Source organism: Pagrus pagrus, assembly GCF_965226575.1.
Source record: "Pagrus pagrus genome assembly, chromosome: 10".
Taxonomy (NCBI): Eukaryota; Metazoa; Chordata; class Actinopteri; order Spariformes; family Sparidae; genus Pagrus; species Pagrus pagrus.
In genome coordinates, this window is record NC_140194.1 from 23,848,665 (window position 1) to 23,873,630 (window position 24,966).

Genomic DNA, 24,966 nt, shown 5'->3' on the forward strand with positions numbered 1-24,966 from the left:
ATGAGTTCTGTCATGCATACAGTAATACGCCCCCCCCCCACATCCTCTCTCTCTGTGAGTCTGTGTGTGTGTGATGGAGCTGTTCTCTGTCCGTAGCCGCCTCTGTTCACTATTCTTCAGTCTTCTCACAGAGAGAATGGAGAGGGGGCAGCTTGAATAGACCAGAGTAATGGGCTGAGTGAGAGGGGAGAGAAGAGAGGAGAAAGAGGGAAATGGGGGGAAAAAAGATGGAAGATCTTGTGGTGTGTGTCAGTGTCTGTGCGTGTGTGTGTGTGTGTGTGTGTGTGTGTGTGTGTGTGTGTGTGTGTGTGTTGTCAAAGCACCCAGTCAGCTAGTGCATCACTGCTGCTTTCTAGACTTGTACTGCAGAAAGTTCTGCCCACGGGGCGCTGACACACACTCATGCACTCACACACACACTGCACAGTTTTATCATGGTTGGTTGAGTGTTGGGCCAGACAAGTGCCAGCATTTTTGCACCAGCATAGGGTGTCTCTCTCACACACACACACACACATGCTGGGGACCACAGCCACCTCGTGTGTGTGTGTGTGTGTGTGTGTGTGTGTGTATGTGATCACAAACACATGATCAAGCGAAAACGCCCCTTTTGCACACAGACATTCATGAACTTACATAATCATGAATAGTGTACTCTCAGTTTTGTTTCAATCCGGTTAAAGAAAATATAAACAAAGTTCCTGATTCATACAAGGTAAATCTGCACAACTCTTGAGTTCAACTTGAGTTAAACTTGACACGTAATTTGCATCCTTGACCAAAAGCAAATTGTCTCGACAATGGAGAGCCACAATGTGCAAAATAAAGGAAGCTGTCATAGCTAATTTTCTGTATTACACTATCAACTTTTATTTAACCTCCTCTGTCTCTTTAATAACTGTTTTATAATTGTAGCCTACTGTTGTCGACTCATTAGAGGGCTAATGAGCTTGCCAGCAAACGAGCTGACTCAGAGGACTTTTTACCCTTTTCGGTAACTCTTAATTGAGTGAAATGATGTAACTTCCTGGTTATAAAATGAAAGGTAAGCGTAAATGTCACATAGAAAATAAAAGGGAATGCTAGCATGTTAGCTGTTAGCTCCTAAATCCTACACACTGGACCTTTTAATAAAGAAGTGGCTGTCTATGATATAAATTGAAATTACTGTTATAGACTTAAATCGTCACTCTTGCCAGTGTTTCTTCAAATCAAATGAAATCAATTTTATTTATATATCCCAAAATCACAATCACATTGCCTCAATGGGCTTTACAATCTGTACAGTGAACGACATCCTGTTTCTTCCTGTTTAACAATAAACATTCTTTCTCAAGAATATGGTTAATAGTCAGGCTAAACACATTACCATCGCAACCAGACTGCTGCTCTAGCCAGAGCAACAGCAGAAGCACGGATAGCAATTGTGGTCTTTTTAACACAAGGCCTTTTTGGGTATTGAGGAGTTGCTGAGTTTACTCACGGGCAAACTGTAACACACACTACACACTGTCCTGTTCCTTTAGGACCCACACTACTCGATAAGCCATACCCCTGAGCCAGTGGCACGTATTTTGGGAGACACTATTAGTGCTTCTATCGCTTCCCAAACTGTCTTCTCAGTGCGTCTTCATCATTCCATTTTAGCAACAGCTTTACTATGTTTTGTGGGTTTTTTTGTTTTTTTTAGTTTGAGTACTAAAATGAAGTTATTTGTCAAAAAATATTTGGAGATCAGTGTGAGTAATCAACATTGGCAGGAAAGAAAGACTGAAATATGTTAAAATATCAAAATACACTGGAGTGAGGCTTTAAACTGCTGAGAGGAGCTTGCTGGAGTGAGTTCTGCCTTTGTCATCATCACTTACTATATTAACGTTTTGATAGTCAAATGAATACTTCAATAGAAAACTTGTGAAATTGTCCAAACAAACAATACATGTGTACAAAATCAACCGTGGAGATATGGTCACAAAAAGCAGCTGTTTAACGTTATCTATGGCAGAACTGGCACATACAATATGTTGTACAATGTGTTCGCAATATGAGATGACATTCACTAACACACACACATACACGTATATACACACACACACACATTCTGCTTAACTCTTTTAACTGACAGATGATTCACAGACATACACAGGCATATCAAGGCTGGGCTCATCAAGTACCGCTCTTTGAGTGTTTGGTAGCATGGACATTATTTATAGTTCAGTGAAGCATCAGGCCTGGCTAGTAGTACTCCCTGCCTCTCTGCTGCTTGTGTGTGGACATATGTGTGTGTTTTTGTAGCTGTGAATATAAGATAATCTGATTCAACAGCTCTTATCTCTAATGGACACAGCACCCTAAATGCATACACAAATAATTGTGTGTGTATGTGTGTGTAAGATACGGGATGAGGTTTCTTCTTCTTCCTTCTCTCTATGGGTGTCAAACCATTCAGTTTTCTATAAGCCCCTTTGCCAGTCTCTAGGATACCAACCAGTTACCGTAGCAACCAGTCTAGCCGGCCACCTCTGTGAAAGACGCAGCCATGCAGTCACCTGACCAGCCATCTTTCACATGATTGGGCGCTGAGTTTTGGCCACGTCTATTGACATGCTATTGGTTGGAAATTGGGGCCCCAACAAATTCTCTCTCGACTCATTTTCATAGCCTTCCTCTGTTTTCTCTCTTCTCCTCCTCTCCATCGCTCCTGCTCCTCTGTATCTCTCTATCCCCTCCCCCTCTCCTTCTGTCTTGCTCAACAAACACAGGGATTGCATTACATCAGCATGCTGCTACAGTCACTGCATGGATTCACATTTGATACTTCTGCTTTGATGGACTGTATGTAAGGAAAACACACATTTTGTAGTTGGATTCTGCTGATTAGCATTAGCTGAAAAAAGGCTAGAAAATTTTGCCTTTCCAAACTGAGACCAAAGGGAATCATTGGAATGATGAACAATCCTCTAAATGTACTGAATTGCGGGTAAAGTCAGCTACTCTGAGCAACCTTTTTAAGATTATTCCTCAATGTTGCTTTTCACTCCCCACCACAAGCACAGATAATCTCATGACTCTCTGGTGTTCATGACCTGCAGGTGTAGATCACTAGAGGTACTGTATGAAAGGACCCAGATGCCACGGTTATGAATTGTGCATTGTTTGTTTGTTTTGTTGTTGTTTTTTTTAAGTCTAGGACTGCAACTTACACTTTCCAGGACTGATTAATCTGCTGGATATTTCCTCATTTTTAGTAGTTATGTCTGTAAATTAAAGAAACCCAAGGTGGCATCTTTATATTCCCTGTTTTATCTAACCATTACTCAAAAACTCAAAGATACTCAGTGTATTATCAATACAGAGAAGCAATAATAATAATAAACTTTATTTATATAGCGCTTTTTTAAAAACAGAGTTTTACAAAGTGCTTTGACAAAGACAATGCAAAATTGTAGAGGACAACAGAACAGATTTGAGAGAAGTAGTAGAAGAACATAAGTAAGAATAAGAAAAAGAATAAAAGAAATGGGTTAAATCAACAAAACAAGAACAACAATATAGTCAACTCAGACGGTAGGAGCAAAGTAAAAGGAAGACGTCACATAAAAGCAAGTCTATAAAAATGGGTTTTAAGAAGAGATTTAAAAGAGGTTACTGATCCTGCAAGCCATATCTCCTCAGGAAGGGCGTTCCAAAGCCGAGGGGCCCTGATGGCGAAGGCACGATCACCTTTGGTTTTTAACCTCGACTTTGGGATGGTTAGAAGGGCCCCGCCTGAGGATCTAAGGCTGCGCGCTGGCTCATAAGGAGTTAAAATGTCTGTTATGTAACTCTGGGCCAGCCCCACAAGTGCTTTAAAAGTGTTCAGTAAAATCTTAAAATCAATTCTAAAACGGACAGGGAGCCAATGAAGGGAAGCTAGGACAGGGGTAATGTGGTGTCGTCTATTGAAACCGGTTAGAAGCCTAGCTGCTGAGTTTTGTACTAATTGGAGGCGAGAGAGTGATTTATGGTTGATACCGGAGAGAAGGGAGTTACAGTAATCTAATCTGGAAAAGATGAAGGCATGAATGATTTTTTCCAGATCGGGGCGTGAGAGCATATGTTTGATTTTGGAAATTGATCTTAATTGGTGAAAACAGGACTGGACCAGTTTGTGTACATGCGGGATGAAAGTGAGCTCTGAATCAAATTGGACACCGAGATTTGGTGCAGTGGGTTTTATGTTGGCGGACAGTGGACCAAGGGCTTGCTGAAGAAGGCTGGTATGGTTTGGGGGGCCAAACAGTATGATTTCAGTTTTTGAGCTATTGAGTTGTAAGAAATTTAGAGCCATCCAATGTTTGATATCTGTAAGACAGTCTAAGACAGCAGCTAGGCTTCCAGGGTCACCGGGCCTCAGCGGGAAGTATATTTGTGTGTCGTCAGCATAGCAGTGGAATGAAACATTATGGTTTTCAATGATCTGGCCGAGTGGGAGCATATAAATAGAAAATAAAATCGGACCTAAGATAGAACCTTGCGGTACACCACAGGTAATGGGCGTTGTAGTTGAAGAATAATTACCTGTGGTGACCGAGAAGGATCTATCTAAAAGGTAAGAATAAATATATTTATATTCAATAAATCCTCACATTTGAGAAACTGAAATCTGTTGATCATCAAAATAGTTTCCATTGATTATCTGTCGAATACTCGATTGAATTGATTTATTGTTGAGGACTTTTCTTTTGTCTGATATAATTGTATATTATACAATTTTAACAATGGATATCTGGTTGAAAACAAAGCCAGAAATCTTACATACATAACATACTTTTATGTTTTGATTGTTTGTTTAAATCATAATCAGATCTCACATCTGTTGTCTGAAAGACATGTAGAACCCAATCATTTATTGACATTTGCTTTATACCACAAGTGAGTAGATAGATTTTCTTAAACATACAATATGTAAGAATTGGTCAACTGTCAAAATCATACTCATAACAAATAGGGGGCAGCATATCACCAGAGTAACCGCTAACTGCTCCTCACTGTAGCTGCCCTTGGCTAGTTAGTTCAGTTCGTAATGCAGCTTCTGACTAAGAGCTTGGGGACCAGCGGAGTGTTGGTGTGTACACCACTAGCAAAGGACCTTTGAACCGGAATGGGCCAGGGCTACCTGGTTAGCACGCTAACTTAATTAGACTTCTCTACAACACAATACATATACATCCCAATGTCAAAACTGCCATTTATTCACATTCTGTTGATAACTTAAGGTACATTTTGAACATTTTAAACTAAAAATCTTACATATTGACCCTTTAGGAAATTAAAACTGATTATATTTTATGATATCCTCAATCTATTCCATCAACTTCTAGCAACATTCTAGCAGCAGATGCAGAGCAGCCCAGACTTCATGAATAGCTTCTTCCTACTACTCCTGTGGTCCCCAAGCTCTCCACGGCCTGCTGGGAGATGTAGTCCTACAACAGCACGTCATGGATTTTTCCTGAAGTCTGCTCCCAAGTGGATCATGCCTAGAATAGCTCTGAAGGGAAATGCCTAGGAGGCATTCTTAACCTTAAACCATCTCAGCCATTTTCAGCCACTATGAAGTGTTTGATACCTACATCCTGTTGAATCACTCAACTCCTTACTCAGTCCTTAAATGAGGATTGAGTGGTAAATAAATAGCAACCCAGGGTATCTAGATCATGGCTGAACTGACAAAGCCTGTTATCCCCAGTAAAGGAATAAAACAGGAAAAATAACTCCACATGGGTCAGCTGCTGCACCCTTATCTGGATCATCTTTTCCAGGAGAGAATCTTGGCCTGAGACCTCAGTTTCTAATCCTAGTTCCATCTTCATTACGCACAGTTATGACAGTACACAAAGACATCGGAGATCACTGTCTGATCAACAGCAGAGATGTCTGGTTAATATCACCAAACAGATCTCTATGGAAAGACCTCTGCTTTACTTTGATATCCTGCCCATAAATATCCAAAACAAGCACACCCCAGTTTTTCCATGTCATGCCTGGAATATGCAGTCAGTGTACTCGAACCAAAAGACTTGTAGCACTGGCTAACTGTGGCACAATGCAGGTGATAAACATCATAATTAAAGAATCCACACTATGGATGGTGGGCATGGATGACAGCAGGGTACAACTATACACACAGGCAGCAATACACGCATCTATAATGTGTATAATTAGCCTGCTAAACTGCCAGAGAGCCAACACCCAACATAGGAACTACTCGTTATAATACAGCTCTTCTTCACTTGTTTATCTTTGCTTTATATAACAGAACTCAAAGTATCGCAAGTACAGACAGAAATATGAGAACCTATTACTATTGATATTAGTATTACATTATTGGTTATATTCCAAGCTTCCATGTCAGAGAACAAGTAGAACAGTGACAATGACGTAACTTTACTGTAGACTCATTTCACCAAATAACGATATACAAAATCTAAGACGATGTTTAGTGTCATATCATGATTAAGATTTAATATCGATAGATCGCCCAGCCCTGCTGTATGTGTGTCCATGATACCAGTAGACGCGGAGGACAAGGTATGTTTGGAAAGAGAAGGGACGACAGCCCACTCTTTGGATCTAAGTATAGATGAAGTGTGAGAGAAAAGAGACAGTGAGTGACAGAGAGGCAGATTGGACGAGAGACTGTTACTCCAAAGGCACAACAAGAGAGAAACTGAGAGAAAGAGCTCAGAGCATAAAGGGTGACAGTTAAAGAGAGGGAAAGAGGGAGGGGAGTTTGTTTGAAGATCCCAGGTGGGAAAACACAGAAACAGATATGAAGAGAGAATCTTAAGATTCATTGATCCCTGTGGAGAAATCGGGTTGTTTTGGCACAGTAGAATCACTGGGGGTGGGGAGAACAGAATAAATAAGCAATGCAAGCTATAAAAAGGAAAGGGTAAGGTAAAATAAGAGTATTTTTCAACCCATCGTAAGGGACTTGAAAGGATGGGAAACAGTGCAGCAGCCGAGAGTTCTTTAATAAGAAGTAGCGAGCCAGCACAGGTAGGAACAGAATGTGACAGACAGAGAAGTGGCCTTTTTTAAGAAGGGGTGTTGACAAAGACAGATGGAGGTCCTGATTTGTGTGTGTGTGTGTATGTGCTTGCATGCGTGAGTGTGTAGGTGTTCTCAGGGAGTGTATTCATGTCACCTATTAGTTTTGCCTTAACGTCCTTAGTGTACAAAGCCATTTCTCACTGTCAACCACTAATTATGGTGAGTGTGGCCTGAGTGTTTATGAGATACAGGTGACACGGTTCATTTGATATTCTCAGTTAATGTTTGATGGTGTGTGTGTATATATGACTGCCACAGGTGTGATTGGTTGGTGTCTGGGATGCAGCTTGTATCTTGAGTGTTGTTCATCTAGGTGTGTAGATGGGCACACACACACACATACACATTTAAGCTGAATTAAATGAAGCATTGCACACCTATGTTTAAACTTTAAAACTGCAACTGTAAGGAAGGTGTTTTAGTGTGTGTGTGTGTGTGTGTGTGTGTGTGTGTGTGTGTGTGTGTGTGTGTGTGTGTGTGTGTGTGTGTGTGTGTGTGTGTGTGTGTGTGTGTGTGTGAATATCATCACCATAGCAATTTAACCCTACATAGTTAATAACTTTGCCCTCAAGATTTTGTTATTGTTTTACTCATCTTTGTGTGAGTAGGAATAAATTGAAACCAGTTTTCAAAAAGATTTCTACTTTTTCAACACATACCTGCAGAAATGATTTTCACACATTCCCTGTACATTCTAGACTGCATAGAGGTGTAGCTTAGTGCCTCTTTATCACACACTGACTGCAGCTTGTCCATGTGTGCCACCATTCCAATGTCAAATAGCCATAAACTGGCAAAAGGCCGTAGAGCTGCCAGAAAAACAGAAGTAAAAGTCAAAGTTAAAATGTTTAAAGGAAGATGAAGGATACAGATACGACTGTGGCTCATCAGGGAATCTATCGATAAACGCATCGCAACAGGAAGGGATATAATATATTGTATTAATATTTTGTCCCACCCCTACTGATCATCTTTCTCAAACCTTGCTCTGCCCACTTGACACCACAGAGAAGACGACAAACCAAAACACAAACGCTGAAATATAAATTTATAAATATATTCTGTATGCATATTAACTATTCACGTTCAGCTTTAATTTAAACAGTTTGATAATCTTCTTAGATATTTAGTACAGCTATTGCTGGAAGCTGAGTATAGACCCGTTCCCCTGAGCTGCCTATAGAGTGAATGAATAAATAAACATAAGTTGACTGGTAGCTTAGACTCTCCATTGAAATATACAGTGAAAAAAAAACAGGCAGCAGAGATGATGCCTCTCAAATTAAAGATCTGAGATTTCAGAACAGACACCAGAGCCCAAATGGTGTGAACACATGCTCGCGAAGCTCATCACACATCCACCATTTGCTGCTGCAATTTGTTCTGGTTTTATAGACCTTTCATTGCAATATTGTACTCCGGAGTAGGTGGAGACTGATTGTACCCTCATGAATATACAGTCCTGCATCTCTGTGCACGAGCTAAACAAAGGTTTTTGCATACATGATGTTTTGTAACACACTCATGTACGTGCTTATGATTACAAGCAGAGCCGTGCTTGCTCCTCCTCCTCCTGCTCTCTCCAGCTCTATCTCTCTCGGGGTTGAGGTGGGGACAGTGGGATTGATTTTTTTTTTTTTCTGCGCTCTCTGGCTGCTATTGACTAAGTGTGTTTTAACGATCCACTCATATAACAGCACGGACTGTACATGCCCCATATCCGCCACCTCCTGCCTCTGTGTGCGTGCATGTGTGGGTGCTGTCTTGGGTGTGGTTGCAGGATGCCCCATGAGGGTTGCAACGGAAGCTCCACCGGAGCAAGGCATGGACCACACACAGACATATATAAACATATGTGTGTGTCTGTGTTATGTGTGTGTAAGGGCTCCATTGGGGCAGTCTACGGGAGGGCTGAACAACAATTTAATATTTCATCACTTCTATTATTCAGTAACTGCTAGAGAGAGGGGGAGGGGGAGGGAGGCGGTGCGTGGACCTCAAGCTATTGGCAGCGCATCTGCATCAATAACATGAGCGGAATGTAATTGATTGAAATCGAGAAGTGAAGCAGAAAATGATGTGGCTATTTGTATATTGAGAGGAAATTAGAAGAGAGGAAGAAGGGTGGAGAGGAAAGGAGAGATGGAGAGGATGGACAGATGAAGGAAAGGATGAGGCTGATGGAGGAGAAGGAGGAGGGTGTGGCAGCATGGATGAGAAGGACAAGAGAGAGAGAATCGGAGACAAGATTGCATTCCTGGGAAATGAGGATGGTCACCATGGCAACTGCAGCTGAGAGTCACATGATGCAGAGGAGTGAGAGAGATAGAGAGGTGAGAAAGAGTGAAAAAAAAAAAAACAAGAGACGGAGCGAGAGGGTGGGGCGTGCCAGCAGACAACAGAGGAAGAGAGGAGAGGAAAGAGATGGTAATGAGGTGAAATAATAGAGGAGGTGTGTGTGTGAGAGAGAGAGAGAGAGAGGGGGAAGAGGGAGAGGAAAGAGAGGAGGTTTGATTGACAAGGAGATGATTGAACGAGAGAACTCGAGCCCCAAAATAGAAGAGAGAAAGCAGAGGGGTGGGAGAGCAAAAAGAGACGGAGAAAGAGGAGAGAGAACAGATTGTTGATAGAGATGCCAACCATGTTTTTGTTTTTTTTCTCCGAGATATCTGATGGCTGATGCTCTCTGTGACGTCAGCAACACACACACACACGAACACACTCTTCCGTGAACATTTTGTATTGTCTGCTGAGACGTTGTTTCTTTTCTGCCAGTCTTTTATTCATGCATCTTTCAGTCGTCTACATGTGCGTGTTCCTTTAAACATGTTAACTACATAACAAATGTGTTTGAATTTATGTCACCTGTAACAAATGGCTGGTACGGAGGCCTGAATCTGCCGAAATCAAAAATAAATAAATATATAAATGAATTTGATTTGTATTAATTCAACTATATACAGTATTCACTTTCCCATTTAATTTTTCATTTTAATTATTCATTTATTATTGAGCCACATTTATATTTCTTTATTTATTTCTGTTTTTGGCAGGTTCAGTCCTCCATAGGCCAGGGCACCTGATGAAATTTAACAATTGTTTACCTATTAATCAAAAGTGGTTATCAAATATGATGTACTAACAAACCCACGACCACACAGAGCAAGTTTAGTGTACAGTGTGTGCATGATCGTGTCAGTCGTGTGTTGTACTTTATTGGCTGGCCTTTGTGGATCTGAAATTGATCGCTCCTGAGTTCTTAAATTGATGTCATTTCCCAGTGTTGAAATCTCTGGACAATCTTAATTGAGCGTACAGTATCTAACTCATAATTTGGTCACATACTGTCCTTTGCCTGGTCAATTTATGAGCCGAGCTCTATGATGTACCCACTGTACCTTCTATGATAAACCAGAAACCTTCTTTCTGTTTTTCCACTTTTCCCTCTGGACTCTGTATGTTTAAGAAGAATCATTAAGATAAACAGGATAAACAACAACAAAGACTTTTTGAACTTGTGGTCACCATCCACTTCATCCATTACATCTTTCCATTGACTCTGTATGCTGTCCCAACTCTCCTGTCTGAACACACACTGTTCTAGGGAACATTTTTTTCTTACTTTCCACAAGATGGAGTGAAACTAATTATTATTTTAAAAGCTACACAATACACACGCCTACTGCACAGCTGCACACAGAACAAGTGAATGAGAGTGAGAAGAGATAATGACAGTTGCATGACATTGTTGACTTCATGATAGAAATTGGCAGGTAAAGGCATCCTGAGGCCTGTTATTTCATAAAACACTGTATTGAACTATTCATGTGTAATTACATCACTCAGTGCTCAGGTTCATTTTGTTGATTAATAATTAAATTAGTGTGTCATGCATTGTGCCAAACACATTACTCATTCGTTACTGCAGATGTCCCTAAATTACTCAAGCTTGTAATAAAATAATTCAAAGTCAATATTTCATGTCAGATGATTAATGCTGTTGATAAATGGCTGCACAGCAAATGAGATAATGCATAAAAAGCTGACTGCGATTGCAAAGGGAGCTCCCAAAGGGGGTAGATGGATACAAGATAAGATGCCTCTGCTTTATAGCTGCTTTGCTTACATAAATGTAAGACAAAAATTCTGCATGAGGGGAAGCACTCGGTCTGCTTCCTGCAGCAACTCCTTTTCCAAAACATGGTTACTTTCAATATAGTAATTGGCAGTTTTGATTGAAAAATACGACTCTTCTTTCACTGTGAAACATACAATTTTCTGACTGTTTTCACGATTGTGTACATCTTTGCGCATGCAAATGTAGTCCTTGACATTTGCGTTGACTGAAAATATGTGTGTTTTATACACCAACTACAGATGGCTCAAGATCCCTAGATAAGAGTGCCTAATTTAATTGGGCAAAGGTTAAAAGGTAATTACTTGCCCTGTTTCCCTGACAACTGTAGTGTGACTGTGTGTGTGTGTGTGTGTGTGTGTGTGTGTGTGTGTGTGTGTGTGTGTGTGTGTGTGTGTGTGTGTGTGTGTGTGTGTGTGTGTGTGTGTGTGTGTGTGTGTGTGTGTGTGTGTGTGTGTGTGTGTGCGCGCGCTGTAGTTTGAGTCGTGTACAAGGAAGGCTGCGTAGGAATAAAGGAGCACTTTTACTATAACACAAGCTATGAAACGAGCTCACACAATCACACGCACACACACACACACTGACCCTGTGTCTTAAATATGTATGTTTAGACAGGATCCTTGGCTTGTGCTGTGGGTTTGAAGTGTGTCTATGGCCCACTGCCCAACTGGAACACACTCTGGACACACATACACACACACACAGTTTATTCTCACACTGCTCCTCATTCATACCCACACTCACACCCAGATGAACAAACACTCTGTCATTCCATATGAGGCATTGTTTTGCTGCTGACAGACAGGACGGAGCGTCAGTAGCAAAGAGGAAGCTGGAACAGCACTTTACCCGCCACTGAAACACATTTACATCAAATCAAATCTCTTTAAGTGGGTTCGGCGCCTGGTAGAAGACGACAGATGGAGTGAGCTGCAGCTTGTTCGGGGTGTCATAGTGTCTCAGCAGGCCAAGTAGCAGACCATGGACTTTTGGGTTTGAATGAGTGACCGCAGTGTCAGAGGGCAAATGAATCACAACTAGCCCCTTTCATGTTTGTCACATAGTGTTTCCATAAAAGACATAGTCACACTGAGGCTAAAACATATGGTGGGCTCCATTTTGCTCTGAAGTAGGTCACAAACGAAAGCTAAATTTCCAGGCACACGTACAAAATGTTTGCCATTTTTGTGATTCAGAATAAGCAGGTGGAGTTGGGATGAACAATCACATAAGCCCTTCTCATCCCCTTAAGAAGCAGCAACAGGTGAAATGGAGGTCTGTACTAATTAAGGTATTCATGTGCCCGTGCAGTGGAGTTCTGAGCAGAAGCATAAATGAGATAGCCTAATCCCCCTGAAAACTTGGAGGGTCTGCAGGTATCAGTATGTTTACTATTTATTTATAATTTCTTGCCATTGTGCCCCCTAACAGTATCCTGCGCCCTTAGCTTTTGTTCTCACTCCCCAGCAGCAAGGTCAGGTTTTCTATCAACGGGTTGAGGATTGATAATTGAGATAATTGAAGGTAACAGATCAGTTCATGTTGAGCTTTGACTGTGCGGTTAGCAAACTGGAGCTGTGCAGGTGTCTGCTAAGGCGTAAAGACATTTAATGTTTTCACTGACATGTTATATTTGTCTGTTGCATACAGGATTGATAATTTTGTAGTGCTACTGATTATATGTACAGAAGCCACAGCTGCAAATTTTATGGTTAGAAGTGGCAAAACAGAAACTCCCTGTAATCCTCCTCTTGATATGAGAGTGAACATGTTTTGACTCTGATTTTAGAGGTTTCCTTTTAATCAAAATGTCCTGACAAATAAGACGGAGCTTAAGACAGACAGCTGTGTTACCACAAATGATTTTGCTCTTAAACTTGGAATTTATTCTTAATAACAGAAAAGAGCCTATGTTCAACAAGTTCTTGAAGGAAACGCACTCATCAAACAGAACATCAGTGTGGATGTTGTGGTCCTCTAAATTATTTCTCAGCGTTGAATGATCCACCACCTTGATTAGAAGAGGGGGAAGGATGGAGGTTAAAGGGCTGAAATAAAGTTGTTGTTGAAATGAGTCAACCTTGTTCAGTGTCCAGCAGTACACAGGTGGGTTTCTTAATGGAGCCAAGCCATGGAAATAAACTATTCTTATAAAGCCAACGTGCTCAGCTGAACTCAGTCACAGTTTCTCTCTATAAATTGATCACTGACAAGTAAGTTAAACTCATTATAGTTACTGTAATTGAGTGTGCAAACAAGCTAACCACACCAGCATAGCTCAAGGGATGTCAGTCTGCCAGTCAGTCCACCGATTTGGTCTAATGGAAATATGTCAACAGTTACTGGATATATAACCCTGACATTTGATATATAACCCTGACAATCCTTCCTTCAGTTTTCTTCCAGCGCCATCATAAAGTAAATTTTTTGTTTTTATCTAATACTATAGATACCTAATTATCAAGTGGTATCATACTAACAAACTTAAGCCTGACCCCTACGGGGACCCTGCGCCGTAGCCTGACGTGCGCCTCCAAAAAATCCTGACTACGCGTCACGTCGACGTGTCGAGACGCGAACAGCAAGGACTGTGATTGGTCCACTCAGAACGTCATTTCCGGCAGTTGCTTTTCCGGTCAACAGTATAACAACACCGGTTGGCGGTGAATTGCAGAACAACACGTTCCCTCGACGCAGAACTTCGAATGCTCAATGACGGCGTAGGGTCGACGACGTAGCTACGCCGTCGCCGCGACGCAGAAGCATAAACTAGGCTTTAGACAGTGAATCAGGTAGATATTACCTGCCAAACATTAGCCTGCTAATATTGTCATTGTGACTGTACAACATGTTGTCTTTAGCACTGAATTCAAAGCTCTGTTGTCCCTGAATACAGCCTCACAGAGCTGTTAGCATGGCTGTAGACCTTTAGTCTTGATTATGTTAAAGAATGTATAAATACAAATAAGTTTTCCCAGTCCCAAATATCACTGTCAGCCCAGAAATAGTCCACATTGCAAATTTAATATGTAATATCTTAATGGTCTCAAATGTTAAATGAAAGGGAAGTATGTTGATGATTTCTTCAGCAATATTTTAGAAATGATGATTGGGATTGTGAAACGGATCACATTGTGAAATCCCACCCCTGCAGTCCACTAAATGAAATTGTGGATTAAATATGTTGATGTTAACAGAATCTGAGGACCTGTGCCTTCATTTATTTCACCAGACCTGGAGTCAGGTGGTACTATTTACCACCTGACTCCAGGTCTGGTGAAATAAATGAAGCAATTTAACAGGATTTAAGTGTTGTCAGTGGTTGAAGGAGGAGAGAGAAGTGTGCAGCTCTATAGGTGATATAAAGTCTTGAAATGCTTTCAAATTGTTCCCTGTAATTACAGGTGTGGTGTTTTCACTTCAGCCTTTACATTAGGTAACACACGCATAGATGAATGGATAGATGAATGCATGTTTGGAGAATTTATGTTGTTTGGTGTAGTTAGTCTCTGTGATTATATATGTATTCGTTATGCTGATGTATTGTGCAGAGGGATGATTGACCATAGATCAGAGAAAATGACAGAGATATGAATGATCAGTAGCTACCAAAGTGCTCTGATTGGCAATGAACTGAGGGAGAGAGGTGAGGAAGCAGAGAAAGAAACAGATGGAGAGAATGTGGGATGGATGATGATGATGATGATGACTATGGCACCACTGATTTCCTATTCAGTGTCCAAGCAGCGATGTAGAGCAGGCAAACAGATAGCAGGGCTGTCATTAGACTTGAATGACAGGAACACACACACCTGGATATATTTATCAAGACTCTCATCACCAACTTAAAGTAAAACTAAGACGAAAGCAAGATGCTAGAAATTATAAACTGAAATACACTATTTGAGATGTTAATATGTAAGAGAAATGTTTCACCTTTTGTAAAAAGTATCACTTCAATTATTAATAACTAACTATTAAAAGGGGTGCATATTTTTTATTTTACTACCAAAACAACATGAAAAAATTATAAAATATTAGCAAAACTACAAATACTATAAAAGTAAATGCACAGAATAACTGTAGAAGAACTATAATCACTCTTACTTACACACACATAAACACGCACTAAATTGTTGCACTTCAACACCCTTGCACTACAGTATGTGTGTGTTGTATGTGTGTGTGTGTCCAACAGAGTTCAGACATCTAAAAGGTCACTGTGACCAGACAGGAGGCCTCAGACAACCCCTGTACTGCAGCTAACAGCCTGCTCCATGTCTCACACTGAGACACAAAAACATCCTTCTCACTCAAGCAACAGAAATAACTGTGATAGAATAATGTGGTAGACGTGATCTTTTGTTAACTTTGTGTGTGACACTGTTTATTTCTGCTTTCATTTTTACCTCAGCTCACCAAGACAATACAACTCTTTCAAAACTTGAATCTGCAATGAAGAAACATTCTTATACTCCCCCAATAAGTCCATTGTGAGGCGTGTATAAATGTAATAAAATATAAATATAATTTTCCCAGTTTAAAACATCTGTATCCTCTGGCAAATAATAAATCATTGATTATCTGACTTGTCAACCTTTAGCAATGTCTTCAGTCTTTCTCACAAGCTATATACAAGCTCCTGCAACCTCGACCAATAAGGATTGACTTTTTAACATTCTGATCAACTGATCTCAGCCCATCCAGATTTTGGCAGTTGGGAGAGTCAGATGACACAGTTAGGGGTCTTTTGGTGAATTAATCAAACTGTAACTATAAAGGCAGGGGGGACAAATAGAGAATATATATCTGCTGATCCCGTACTTTGGACGGGGATGGAGCCTTTAATTCCAGAAAGAAATGTGATATGGACATATAAACACACACATTAAAGTAAATCAATCCAAGCAAATCTATAGGACCAATGTAGAAACACAGGTGTAATATGTTGGACACACAAACACATACACAGACGCTTACAATGATTAGCATTATGAAAGGAAACTAGATTGCTGATTGAAAGAGAGGAGAGACTGAGATGGAGGGAGAAACAAAAATAGAGACAGAGAGAGGAGAGGAGGACAGGAAACTGACCCAAGAACAGTGAGAGAGGCTGATGTGGACAGAAGTACAGAGGAGGAGAAGAAGAAGAAGAGGAAAGAAGATGAAAGAAAACAGAAAGATGATGCCAGGGAGGGAAATAGGGAGACAAAATAAACATGGTCATGAGCGCAGATGGAAGGAGAGGTGAAGGACAGACAGATTTAAAAAAAAAAAAAAAAAAAAAGATAAATAGATGACTGCAGTTAGAGGTTGGATAGAATGAGACTATGTCAGCGATGATGATGATGGAGGGGTGGCTAATGGCTGAGAGGAAGACTAGCTGACTGCACGAGGTGAAGTAGGTGGAGAGTTGCTATGCTTAGATGCAGAGTGTGATAGACGGGAAGGAGCAAACTGCCCACCATACAGAGAGTGAAGGAATAATGAAGAAAATGACAGTTTCAGTTCACATGATGATGATCTGATGTTATTTATAGTGCTCAGCAACTGTGTACACAAACAATACCAGCTGAAGAAGAAGGCCATCTTCACAGATGTAGTTCAGTTCATCAATCTGCCTGAGGTTCACACTGATTTTACTAAAGAGCAACTAATTCATTATCCCTGTAGGATACATTATTGCAACCTCAGAATTCCCCTCATTTTATCTCCAGTGCCACCATGAGATTGACATCTCAACAACTATTTGATAGATTGTTGTGACATTTGGTGCATGCATTCATGGTCCTCAGAGGATGAAATCGAAGAACTTTTCTCCCCACGATCATCAGGACCATTATTAATGCCTTCCAATACTTTGGACTCGGTGTTCAGTGCTAATTAACAATTTTTTTATCATATAAACATGTTAAACTAAGATGTTGACCATGATAAACATTATATCTGCTAAACATCAGCATGTTTTTGTGGGGAAGTCCGGGTACTGACATTAGCAGTAAGCCCAACACACTTTTGTACAGCTTCACAGCTGCTAACATGGCTGTAGGCTTCTAGACTTGTTATAAGGGAACTCCAGTATTTTTCAACCTCTCATGCCTTCGTATCTAATTGATTAATTAGGACAACAGTTGTTGAAATTGGTCCAGTGTTGAGTGAGACCACAGCAGCTGGAAACTGCACAAACTACAGTGTAATCACGGTGGGCAATTACACACCTTCTAAGTACGTCCACTTCAAAAACGCTTGTTTTTGCCACTGACAGGGTCAGAATGTTATTCTGAATACCCTTACAGAAATAGACCTGTTTGTTAAATAATAAGATACATTTTTTTTAACTAGAAACAGCCACTTGCCAAAGCGGCTAGACTCCACTCCAAGTCATTTTATCGTCATAAAACTCTTTCACTCCAAACAGATGGATTTAAGTACTTTGACTTTTGAATTTATCCCATCACACAGTCCTGGGTTTGTTTGGTCCACTTTTACAGCTTTCACATCAGTCCAAACAAACCAACCTAAACGGGTTAACACTCAAGTTTGTTTGAACTAAATAAGTGCAATAACAATAACAGCATAGATATTATAGATTTAAAATTTCATGGGGGACAGCTTAAGCCAGAGCATGTAATGATTTTTACTGTCTACAGAAGCACTGCTACTGTATATGAAGGGAATCCTTGATTTTGGTCCAGATGGATGACAAGTGAGGGAAAGAGAAAGAAAGCAAAAAAGGACAGGAATCAAAAATATGAAAAATCCATGAAGAGAACAGAGGCTTAATTGAAAAAAGAAAGAACAAGATTGCGATAGCTTTCCCATTCTTTAGTGATCATATCAAAGCCTGCATCTTTTAAATTTGGATAAATGAATCAAGCCATTTTTAAGCTAGTAGTAGTATAAATAGTATTGCATCATTAAGCTTCATTGTGAAATCATCCTCTGCCTGACAGAGAAGTCTTTGTTGACATGATTAGCTTTTTGAGCTTTGGAGGTGGATGCGGGGTCAGCCTAGCACATTGGTGAAATCCTCCAGTAAATGAAATGTATTGAGGCTACACTGGTTGCATCAGGCAATTCCCAGGTGGGAGTGTGTCTGACTGGGTGAGTTTTTAATGAGGTTGCTGCTGAGCATATGCATACTGTCAAATCTCCAAAATCTTGTAATCCGTTATTATCTCTGCCTGGTTGCTTGGCATGCTACGAATTTTAGGGAAATGTGGAATCTCAAACAGATCTTGTCTTCAGTTATGGTACATTCAGCCTGAGTGCTGTGCAATCAAATTATAATGTCTGGATGCAATTACACTACATTAATAACAACACTCACCCTGACACTATACTGTTTCAGTTGTGAAGAAAAAATGTAATTCTTTGGGACACAAGAACTGATTTGCTGATATTTGATTTCAGTGCTATTTAGTATGGTTTCTAAACTGTGTCCACTCTGTTTCATATGTATATATTAGTGAAATATATTTAGGTCCATTGATCCATTATTTATGTTGGATTCCTTGCATAACATACAGCTGATGGGGTCATATTTCAAGCTTGCTGACTGAGCGATCTAAGAATCTTGGAATCTGGACTATTATTGAGTTTCTACCACATAATGCATTTAAGAGCAGAGGCTGTCAAATTCTCTAATGGGATTTCATTAGAGTATTTCTTAACTACCAATTAAACTATAACAGATTGATGTTTTATTATCTTGGAAGTTATGTTATAGGGTGTTTGACTCAATTGGATGCTACCAAATCTGTGTAGTACAGTTTAAGGTACTACTACTACTAAGGTTAACTCTTTTATTTCTAGTTTATTAACTGATAAAGCTACCAAGCATTAGCAGAGCAAAGTTCAGGGCCTCAGTGTCCTGGCATTATGAATGTAATCAAGAATGACCATGTAGGAGGTGAGTGCTTGGAAAAAAAATCAATGAGAACGAAGAGGAAAGGAGAGAAGGGGGGTGGGGATCAGCTGCTGGATCCAGATAAGAAGCTGCTAATGGTAGCAGAGTCCAAGGGAGATCTCTGCAGCTGGTTTATTCATAGCTAAGTGGCTAGCGAGATTTTCCATAAACACATACCGGCTCATATAAATTAAACAAAAGAAAAGTAATGTTTCAAAATTTAATCTTGTGACATTCATGTATGCATTTAAAAGAACTGCAGCAAAAAAAATGTATGAATAGCCTGATGTGAGCCAGCGCTGGTAGCTTATAGACAGGTTTGTTATGTCAGTTACCAGGAGCTGATTTATCTGCCTCCTTGTCTGGAAGCAGCTCAGTGCAGACAAACCGTCTCTGCCCCTGAAGGAACCAGAGCCAGATCACTTCTGCACGACAACAGCTTCCTCTTTGGCCTTTATGCAGCTAAAAAAAGACAAAACAGCTTTACCTATGGCACTATTTTTAGAGCATTGTCCTGAAGGATTGCCCACGTCTCAATATGATGACTTAAAGTATTCGGTCCACAAACTGCAGTAGCTTTGTTTTTTATGTCTGCTTCTGCACTGACTCAGTGTTTGTAATGACACATGGATTTTAAATGATACTCTTGTGAAGGTTGTTGACTCAGAGAAAAGGTGGACCAGAGGGAGCTGAAAATGCTCTTATTCTTTCCCCTCTCCTAATCTTGCTCTATCTTCTGTCATCCTATTTTATCATCTTTTGTAATTGTTGTAATTGCCATCACATAACATACATTATTTATCATAGTTAAGCATTCTTGAACAAAAACTTTGACTGTTAATCCGTGTGGCACACTGTTTTGAATGTACTAAGCAGGCTGACTTCTCTCTGTGATGGTTGTGTTACTTTATAATTACCATGCTAACATTACAGTCTGTGGTAATGTGATTACAACTCCCTGCTCCTCCTCAGGCCTCTAAGAGTACTAACCTCCTGCTGCTCCCCTCTTGTGTTTCCTCTAGGCGGATGCTAAAATGGTGTGTGATGTGGTCAGTCGCATGGAGGACACAGAGCCTTACTCCGCCGAGCTGCTCTCCGCCATGATGCGTCTGTGGTCCGACTCAGGCATCCAGGAGTGTTTCAGCCGCGCCCGAGAGTACCAGCTCAACGATTCAGCGCAGTAGTACGTACAGTACATGTGGTCATTTGTATGTATGCATGTGTAGGTGTGTATGAGTATAACAGGGCAGGGTGAGTAATGGAAAAGTCACAGAAATCAATCTAACTGACATAGTTTGTCACAGAATGAATGCTGCAGCTCCTCGAGACCTTTAGCAGGTCCATACAGACACAGCCTTCTATTACTAAAGCATTTGTCAGACGATTTGGAGACAGAGGCCATGAATATATTATTTAAATATTCCCTTATGCCCCCGCGCTGGCAGTAGCTGTGGCTGGAAGCAGTATGTTTTCGGGTTATCCATCCGTCCTTCTGTACGTCCGTCCCATTCTTGAACACCTTGAGGGAATGTTGTCAAATTTGGTGCAAATGTTCACCTTGACTCAAAATCACTGCGACCTCACAAAACACATCTTTGATTATAACTCAATAATTCATACAATAAGTGCATTAAAATTTGACATTCAGATGTCTTATAGGATACAATGATGACATAATGACTTTTGATGTCCAAAAGGTCACAGGTTAATTGCGCTGTGACATCATAATATTCTACAAAAAATGTTACTGTTACTCAACACCACAGCTCCAGAACAGCAACTTGACTGGTGCGTGGAGGCATGCAACCACAATGCAGTAATTGTAGTTCAATATGATTCACTTTGGTAGTTGCAAGAGAAAGGAAATAGAGCCTGTTTACATGTACTATAGTGTTCTTAGTTAGGGAATATGTCAAATATTAATCACACAGAATAGATATTAGGTCAAATAGACAATTGCAATATTGATTTCAGGTGATATCACCCAGCCTGAACATATGTGTGTGTCTGTGTATATGCACGTGTATGTGAAATAAAGTAAGAAATTAAAGTTAAGAGGGATTTGTGATCTCCCACTGGAAAAAACTGTAGCAATTACATTTTCAGAAAAGCACTGATTTTGACTGCTCTTTATCTCCCTGTTGGTGTCCCCCCAATAATTAACATGTAATTGGCACCATCATCCCAGAAAATGGATAAACTAAATGTGTGCCCATTTGGCTGTGAGCATGTGGAGGTGTGTGTTTATAGTAAAAGATAGGACAAAACTGTGTGTCATCTGAATGTGTGTGTGTGTCTGTGATTGTGCGTGTGTGTTTGTATTCCACCTGTCCAGCTGAGATTCTAGATTTTCTAAATCCGGATCAATACATCCCCAACTAGCCCTCCTTAATCCATCCCACCATCTCAAACACATATATATATACACACACACACACACACACACACCACTATATCATTATAATCCCCTAAATCACACACGCTATTTCAACACACAATCACCATTACAAGTACTGAGCCTGATTTATGCTGAGTGCCAGCGTGTGGGTGGAAAAGAGAGAGCGACAGCAGAAGGGAGGGTGGCTGGGGAGGGTCATTTCCCTCAAGTGCCATGTTTGTGCATGTAGCTCTTGTTTAATTGTACAACATACATCCAATGCAAATTACACAGTGACATGACGAGAAATTGAAGCAGATGACGGATGGAGTCATATATCGATGTTGCCGTGTGCAGTACATCCACTGTACGTACACCACTTACTGTGATTGGCTCTAACCACAGATGTAGTGAACACACTGACAGATTAATGAACATGAATTCATAATAAACATCCTTCTTAGCTGTACAAACCAATATATAATGCTGTCTACATCATACAACAACAAGCAATAGTGTGTTTTTAATGAGATAAAGCTCAAAGTATGCTTATCTGGAAATACTATTGAATTATGTTCAGGTCCGCTCGTCATTTTGTCGTGATATCCATCCAGGAACAGTCATACAAAAGCTTACCTGCACATGGATTTCTATATATTACTTTCTTCAGTTAACTGGCTGCCGTTGTTTATTGGTCAGGTATTTATAAGATTTTGACGTTTGCTGACATAGAGGCAGCAGGATGTCAGAGTGCACCTCAACTCAAGTCCACAATCAATTTTTAAAACATTTTATTATAATCATTATTAATAGTAGGTAAATGTATAGTTAATTAAACTTGAGTTAACAGGTATTAAACTGTTAACAAACAATGAAATGCTTTATAAACTATTTTTTAAGCACCTTTTTTGTAAAGTAGAAACTGATCTTTATAAACCTTTATAACCTTTATAAACAATTGCTTGATGAATGGTTTATAAAGCATGTCATTATTTGTTAACAGTGAAATAACTATTACCTCAACTTAAATTAACAATAGATTAACCATTTATTAATGATGGTTATCATGAAGTGTTACTGAAACAATTAAGAGGCAATTTATAAACATAACATTACAAATGAGAAGAAACCACATCTATGCACCATATGGATGGTAATCTATCAGTCAAAACGAACGGCTCTGCAAACGTAAAGGCAACGTAAAACTGAATAAATAGCAGAAAAGAGCAGAGAAAATAAGAAAAGACAGCGAGAGAAACAGCAAGGAAAAAACAGAGTGATAAGAGAGGGAAAGTCAAAGGTGGTGAATTCGAACAGAGGCCTAGATAAAGAAAACACATTAAAATGATTGAATGACACAGGCAGCGAGACAAATGAGACAAAAAAGTCAAGGAAGAGGGGCGAGTCAATATCAAGAGTGATGAGCGAGGAAGAAAAGATGGATAGAGATAGAGTCACAGCACTTACAGTACTTACTTCTCACCAAAGCAGAAATCTGGGAAGGAAACATGAAAACATGTTCCTGTCAACTCGTACATGTGGTCAATTAACTCAAACAACATCCACTCTGTGTGTGAGGGCCAGTGTGTGTGTGTGCGTGTGTGTGTGCATATGCATGTCCATTTGTGTGTCTGTGTTAAATGTCACATTAAAGATTGATGCACACTTCCTATTATGTTGTGGCCTGTGGAGTAGAACAGGCCAACCAGCCAATGAACTGATAGGACAGATATCACATGATCAGACCACACTCAGTTTGACTTTGTGTGTGTATGTGTGTGTGTCTCTTCCTCTAAAATCCCTCCCAGCAGAAGAAAGTAAATGATATATTATCCAAAGTAAAGACATTTTGTCAGTTTTTGCTCCGGGGAGGCTTTTTCAGTTGTCAGGTGTTACAGTAAGGTTAAAGGTTAGGCCTGGTGAAGGTTATGGTACGAGTAGGGAGTGTTTGTGTGGGTGTGGGTGTGTTCACACACGCATGTAATGTGTGTTTGTATTACATAGAAAGCATAAAGCTCTATTTTGAGAGGAGCAAGTATTGCCAGAAGCCACCTCTCTCCCTCTGTCTCTGTCTCTCTGTGCAAATGCCCTGCATGTACTGACCTATTTACCACAATACACATGCTTTCTGTTTATGATTTACAGCCCCTGCCTTTGTGACATATAGTTATGCATGTACCCACTTGGCCTAATAGTCACATAGTCTATGATGGCAGATGAAGTTGTTAACTGGACACTGGATCTGAGCATCGCTTTGGTGTTTTGGTTTATTACGCAAAAAACGTAATAGAATAGATCAAGTGCATAGTGATAGTGCCCACTAATAGCAGGCAGTCTGACTTGAAGCTAGATACTGTCAGACAAAATGGCATCATTCTCCATAATTTATTATGGAGCATTGCATTGGATTATTTAGCATCATTGGACTTTGTACCAGGTAATACTGTAAGGCTACTTCAGCTGTATTGATTTTGATAGCTATAGTTCACCCTGCTGCAGGTGAAGACTGTTAATTGTCCATTGCTGGCATTAGAAAGTTGTTTGTTTTATTTTCTGATGTTTTGAGTTCAGCGTGTTTCTTTTCATGAAACGCTACAAAACAAAATAGATGGACTACTCTTTATAATAACAATCATTAATTAATTATGTATTTATGGTTAATTAAACTTTAGCTAGTTGATATTAAAGTTTCAGCAAAGACTTAAGTTGTTTATCATTGTCTATATATTTTATTACAGGGATATGTACTGAAGTTAGCATGGTAACAAGCTAGCCCTAGCCTGTACAGGTCCAAGGCACCCTTGCTAGTGATACAACAATACTCCCCTGGTCCCCAGTCCATACCACTAGCTGCATGGCTAACTGAGCTAACAGTTCTCCAGTACTCTGGTGATATGCTGACAGGTGGTCGATTCTTACATATTGCACCTTTTAATAAATACAGGTTTTAAACATTATTTGGATTGCCATTATAAAGCTGCCACTGCTGTTTATAAACCTTTACAGATGCTTAATGTATGGTCAAATAACTATTAGCTAAAGTTTGATTAACATATATTTACCATCTATGTATGATGGTTAATATAAAGTGTTACACATAGATGTTGTGTTCTGGTCAGTGTGGATTTGAGACATGCTTGAGGCGAGTGCACAGCGCCAGTGTGAGGTTTTCCAGTTTATCTTCTTCTCTGGGCTAAATAAATGAAAGGGCTGCTTCCTCTATTGATTCAGAGCCCTTTTATGTTGTGGCCAGGTTGTATCTTGTTGCATCATGCAGCTGCAGCTTCTGTAAAAGTCACAAGTGCCGCTTGTAAATATGTGTTGCAACATCACAGTAGGGGAGACGTCTAACCATGAAACAACAGCGACAGCTATGAGGCAGGACAGTGGAGCCGACCTCCCTTGGGCTGATGCTGTCAAAAACATACATGCAACTCAGGCATGTTT

At 40.1% G+C, this 24,966-nt stretch overlaps 1 protein-coding gene across 2 annotated transcripts in view; it reads left to right on the plus strand.

The window, feature by feature from the left end:
- LOC311264289 (guanine nucleotide-binding protein G(o) subunit alpha) overlaps positions 1-24,966 on the plus strand; it is a 109,907-nt gene that overhangs the window by 51,367 nt on the left and 33,574 nt on the right. For both annotated transcript variants that reach the window (XM_084365035.1, XM_084365034.1), the window contains exon 4: positions 20,165-20,325. In XM_084365035.1, the coding sequence (XP_084221161.1) occupies positions 20,165-20,325 (161 nt within the window). The remainder of the gene's footprint in view (positions 1-20,164; positions 20,326-24,966) is intronic.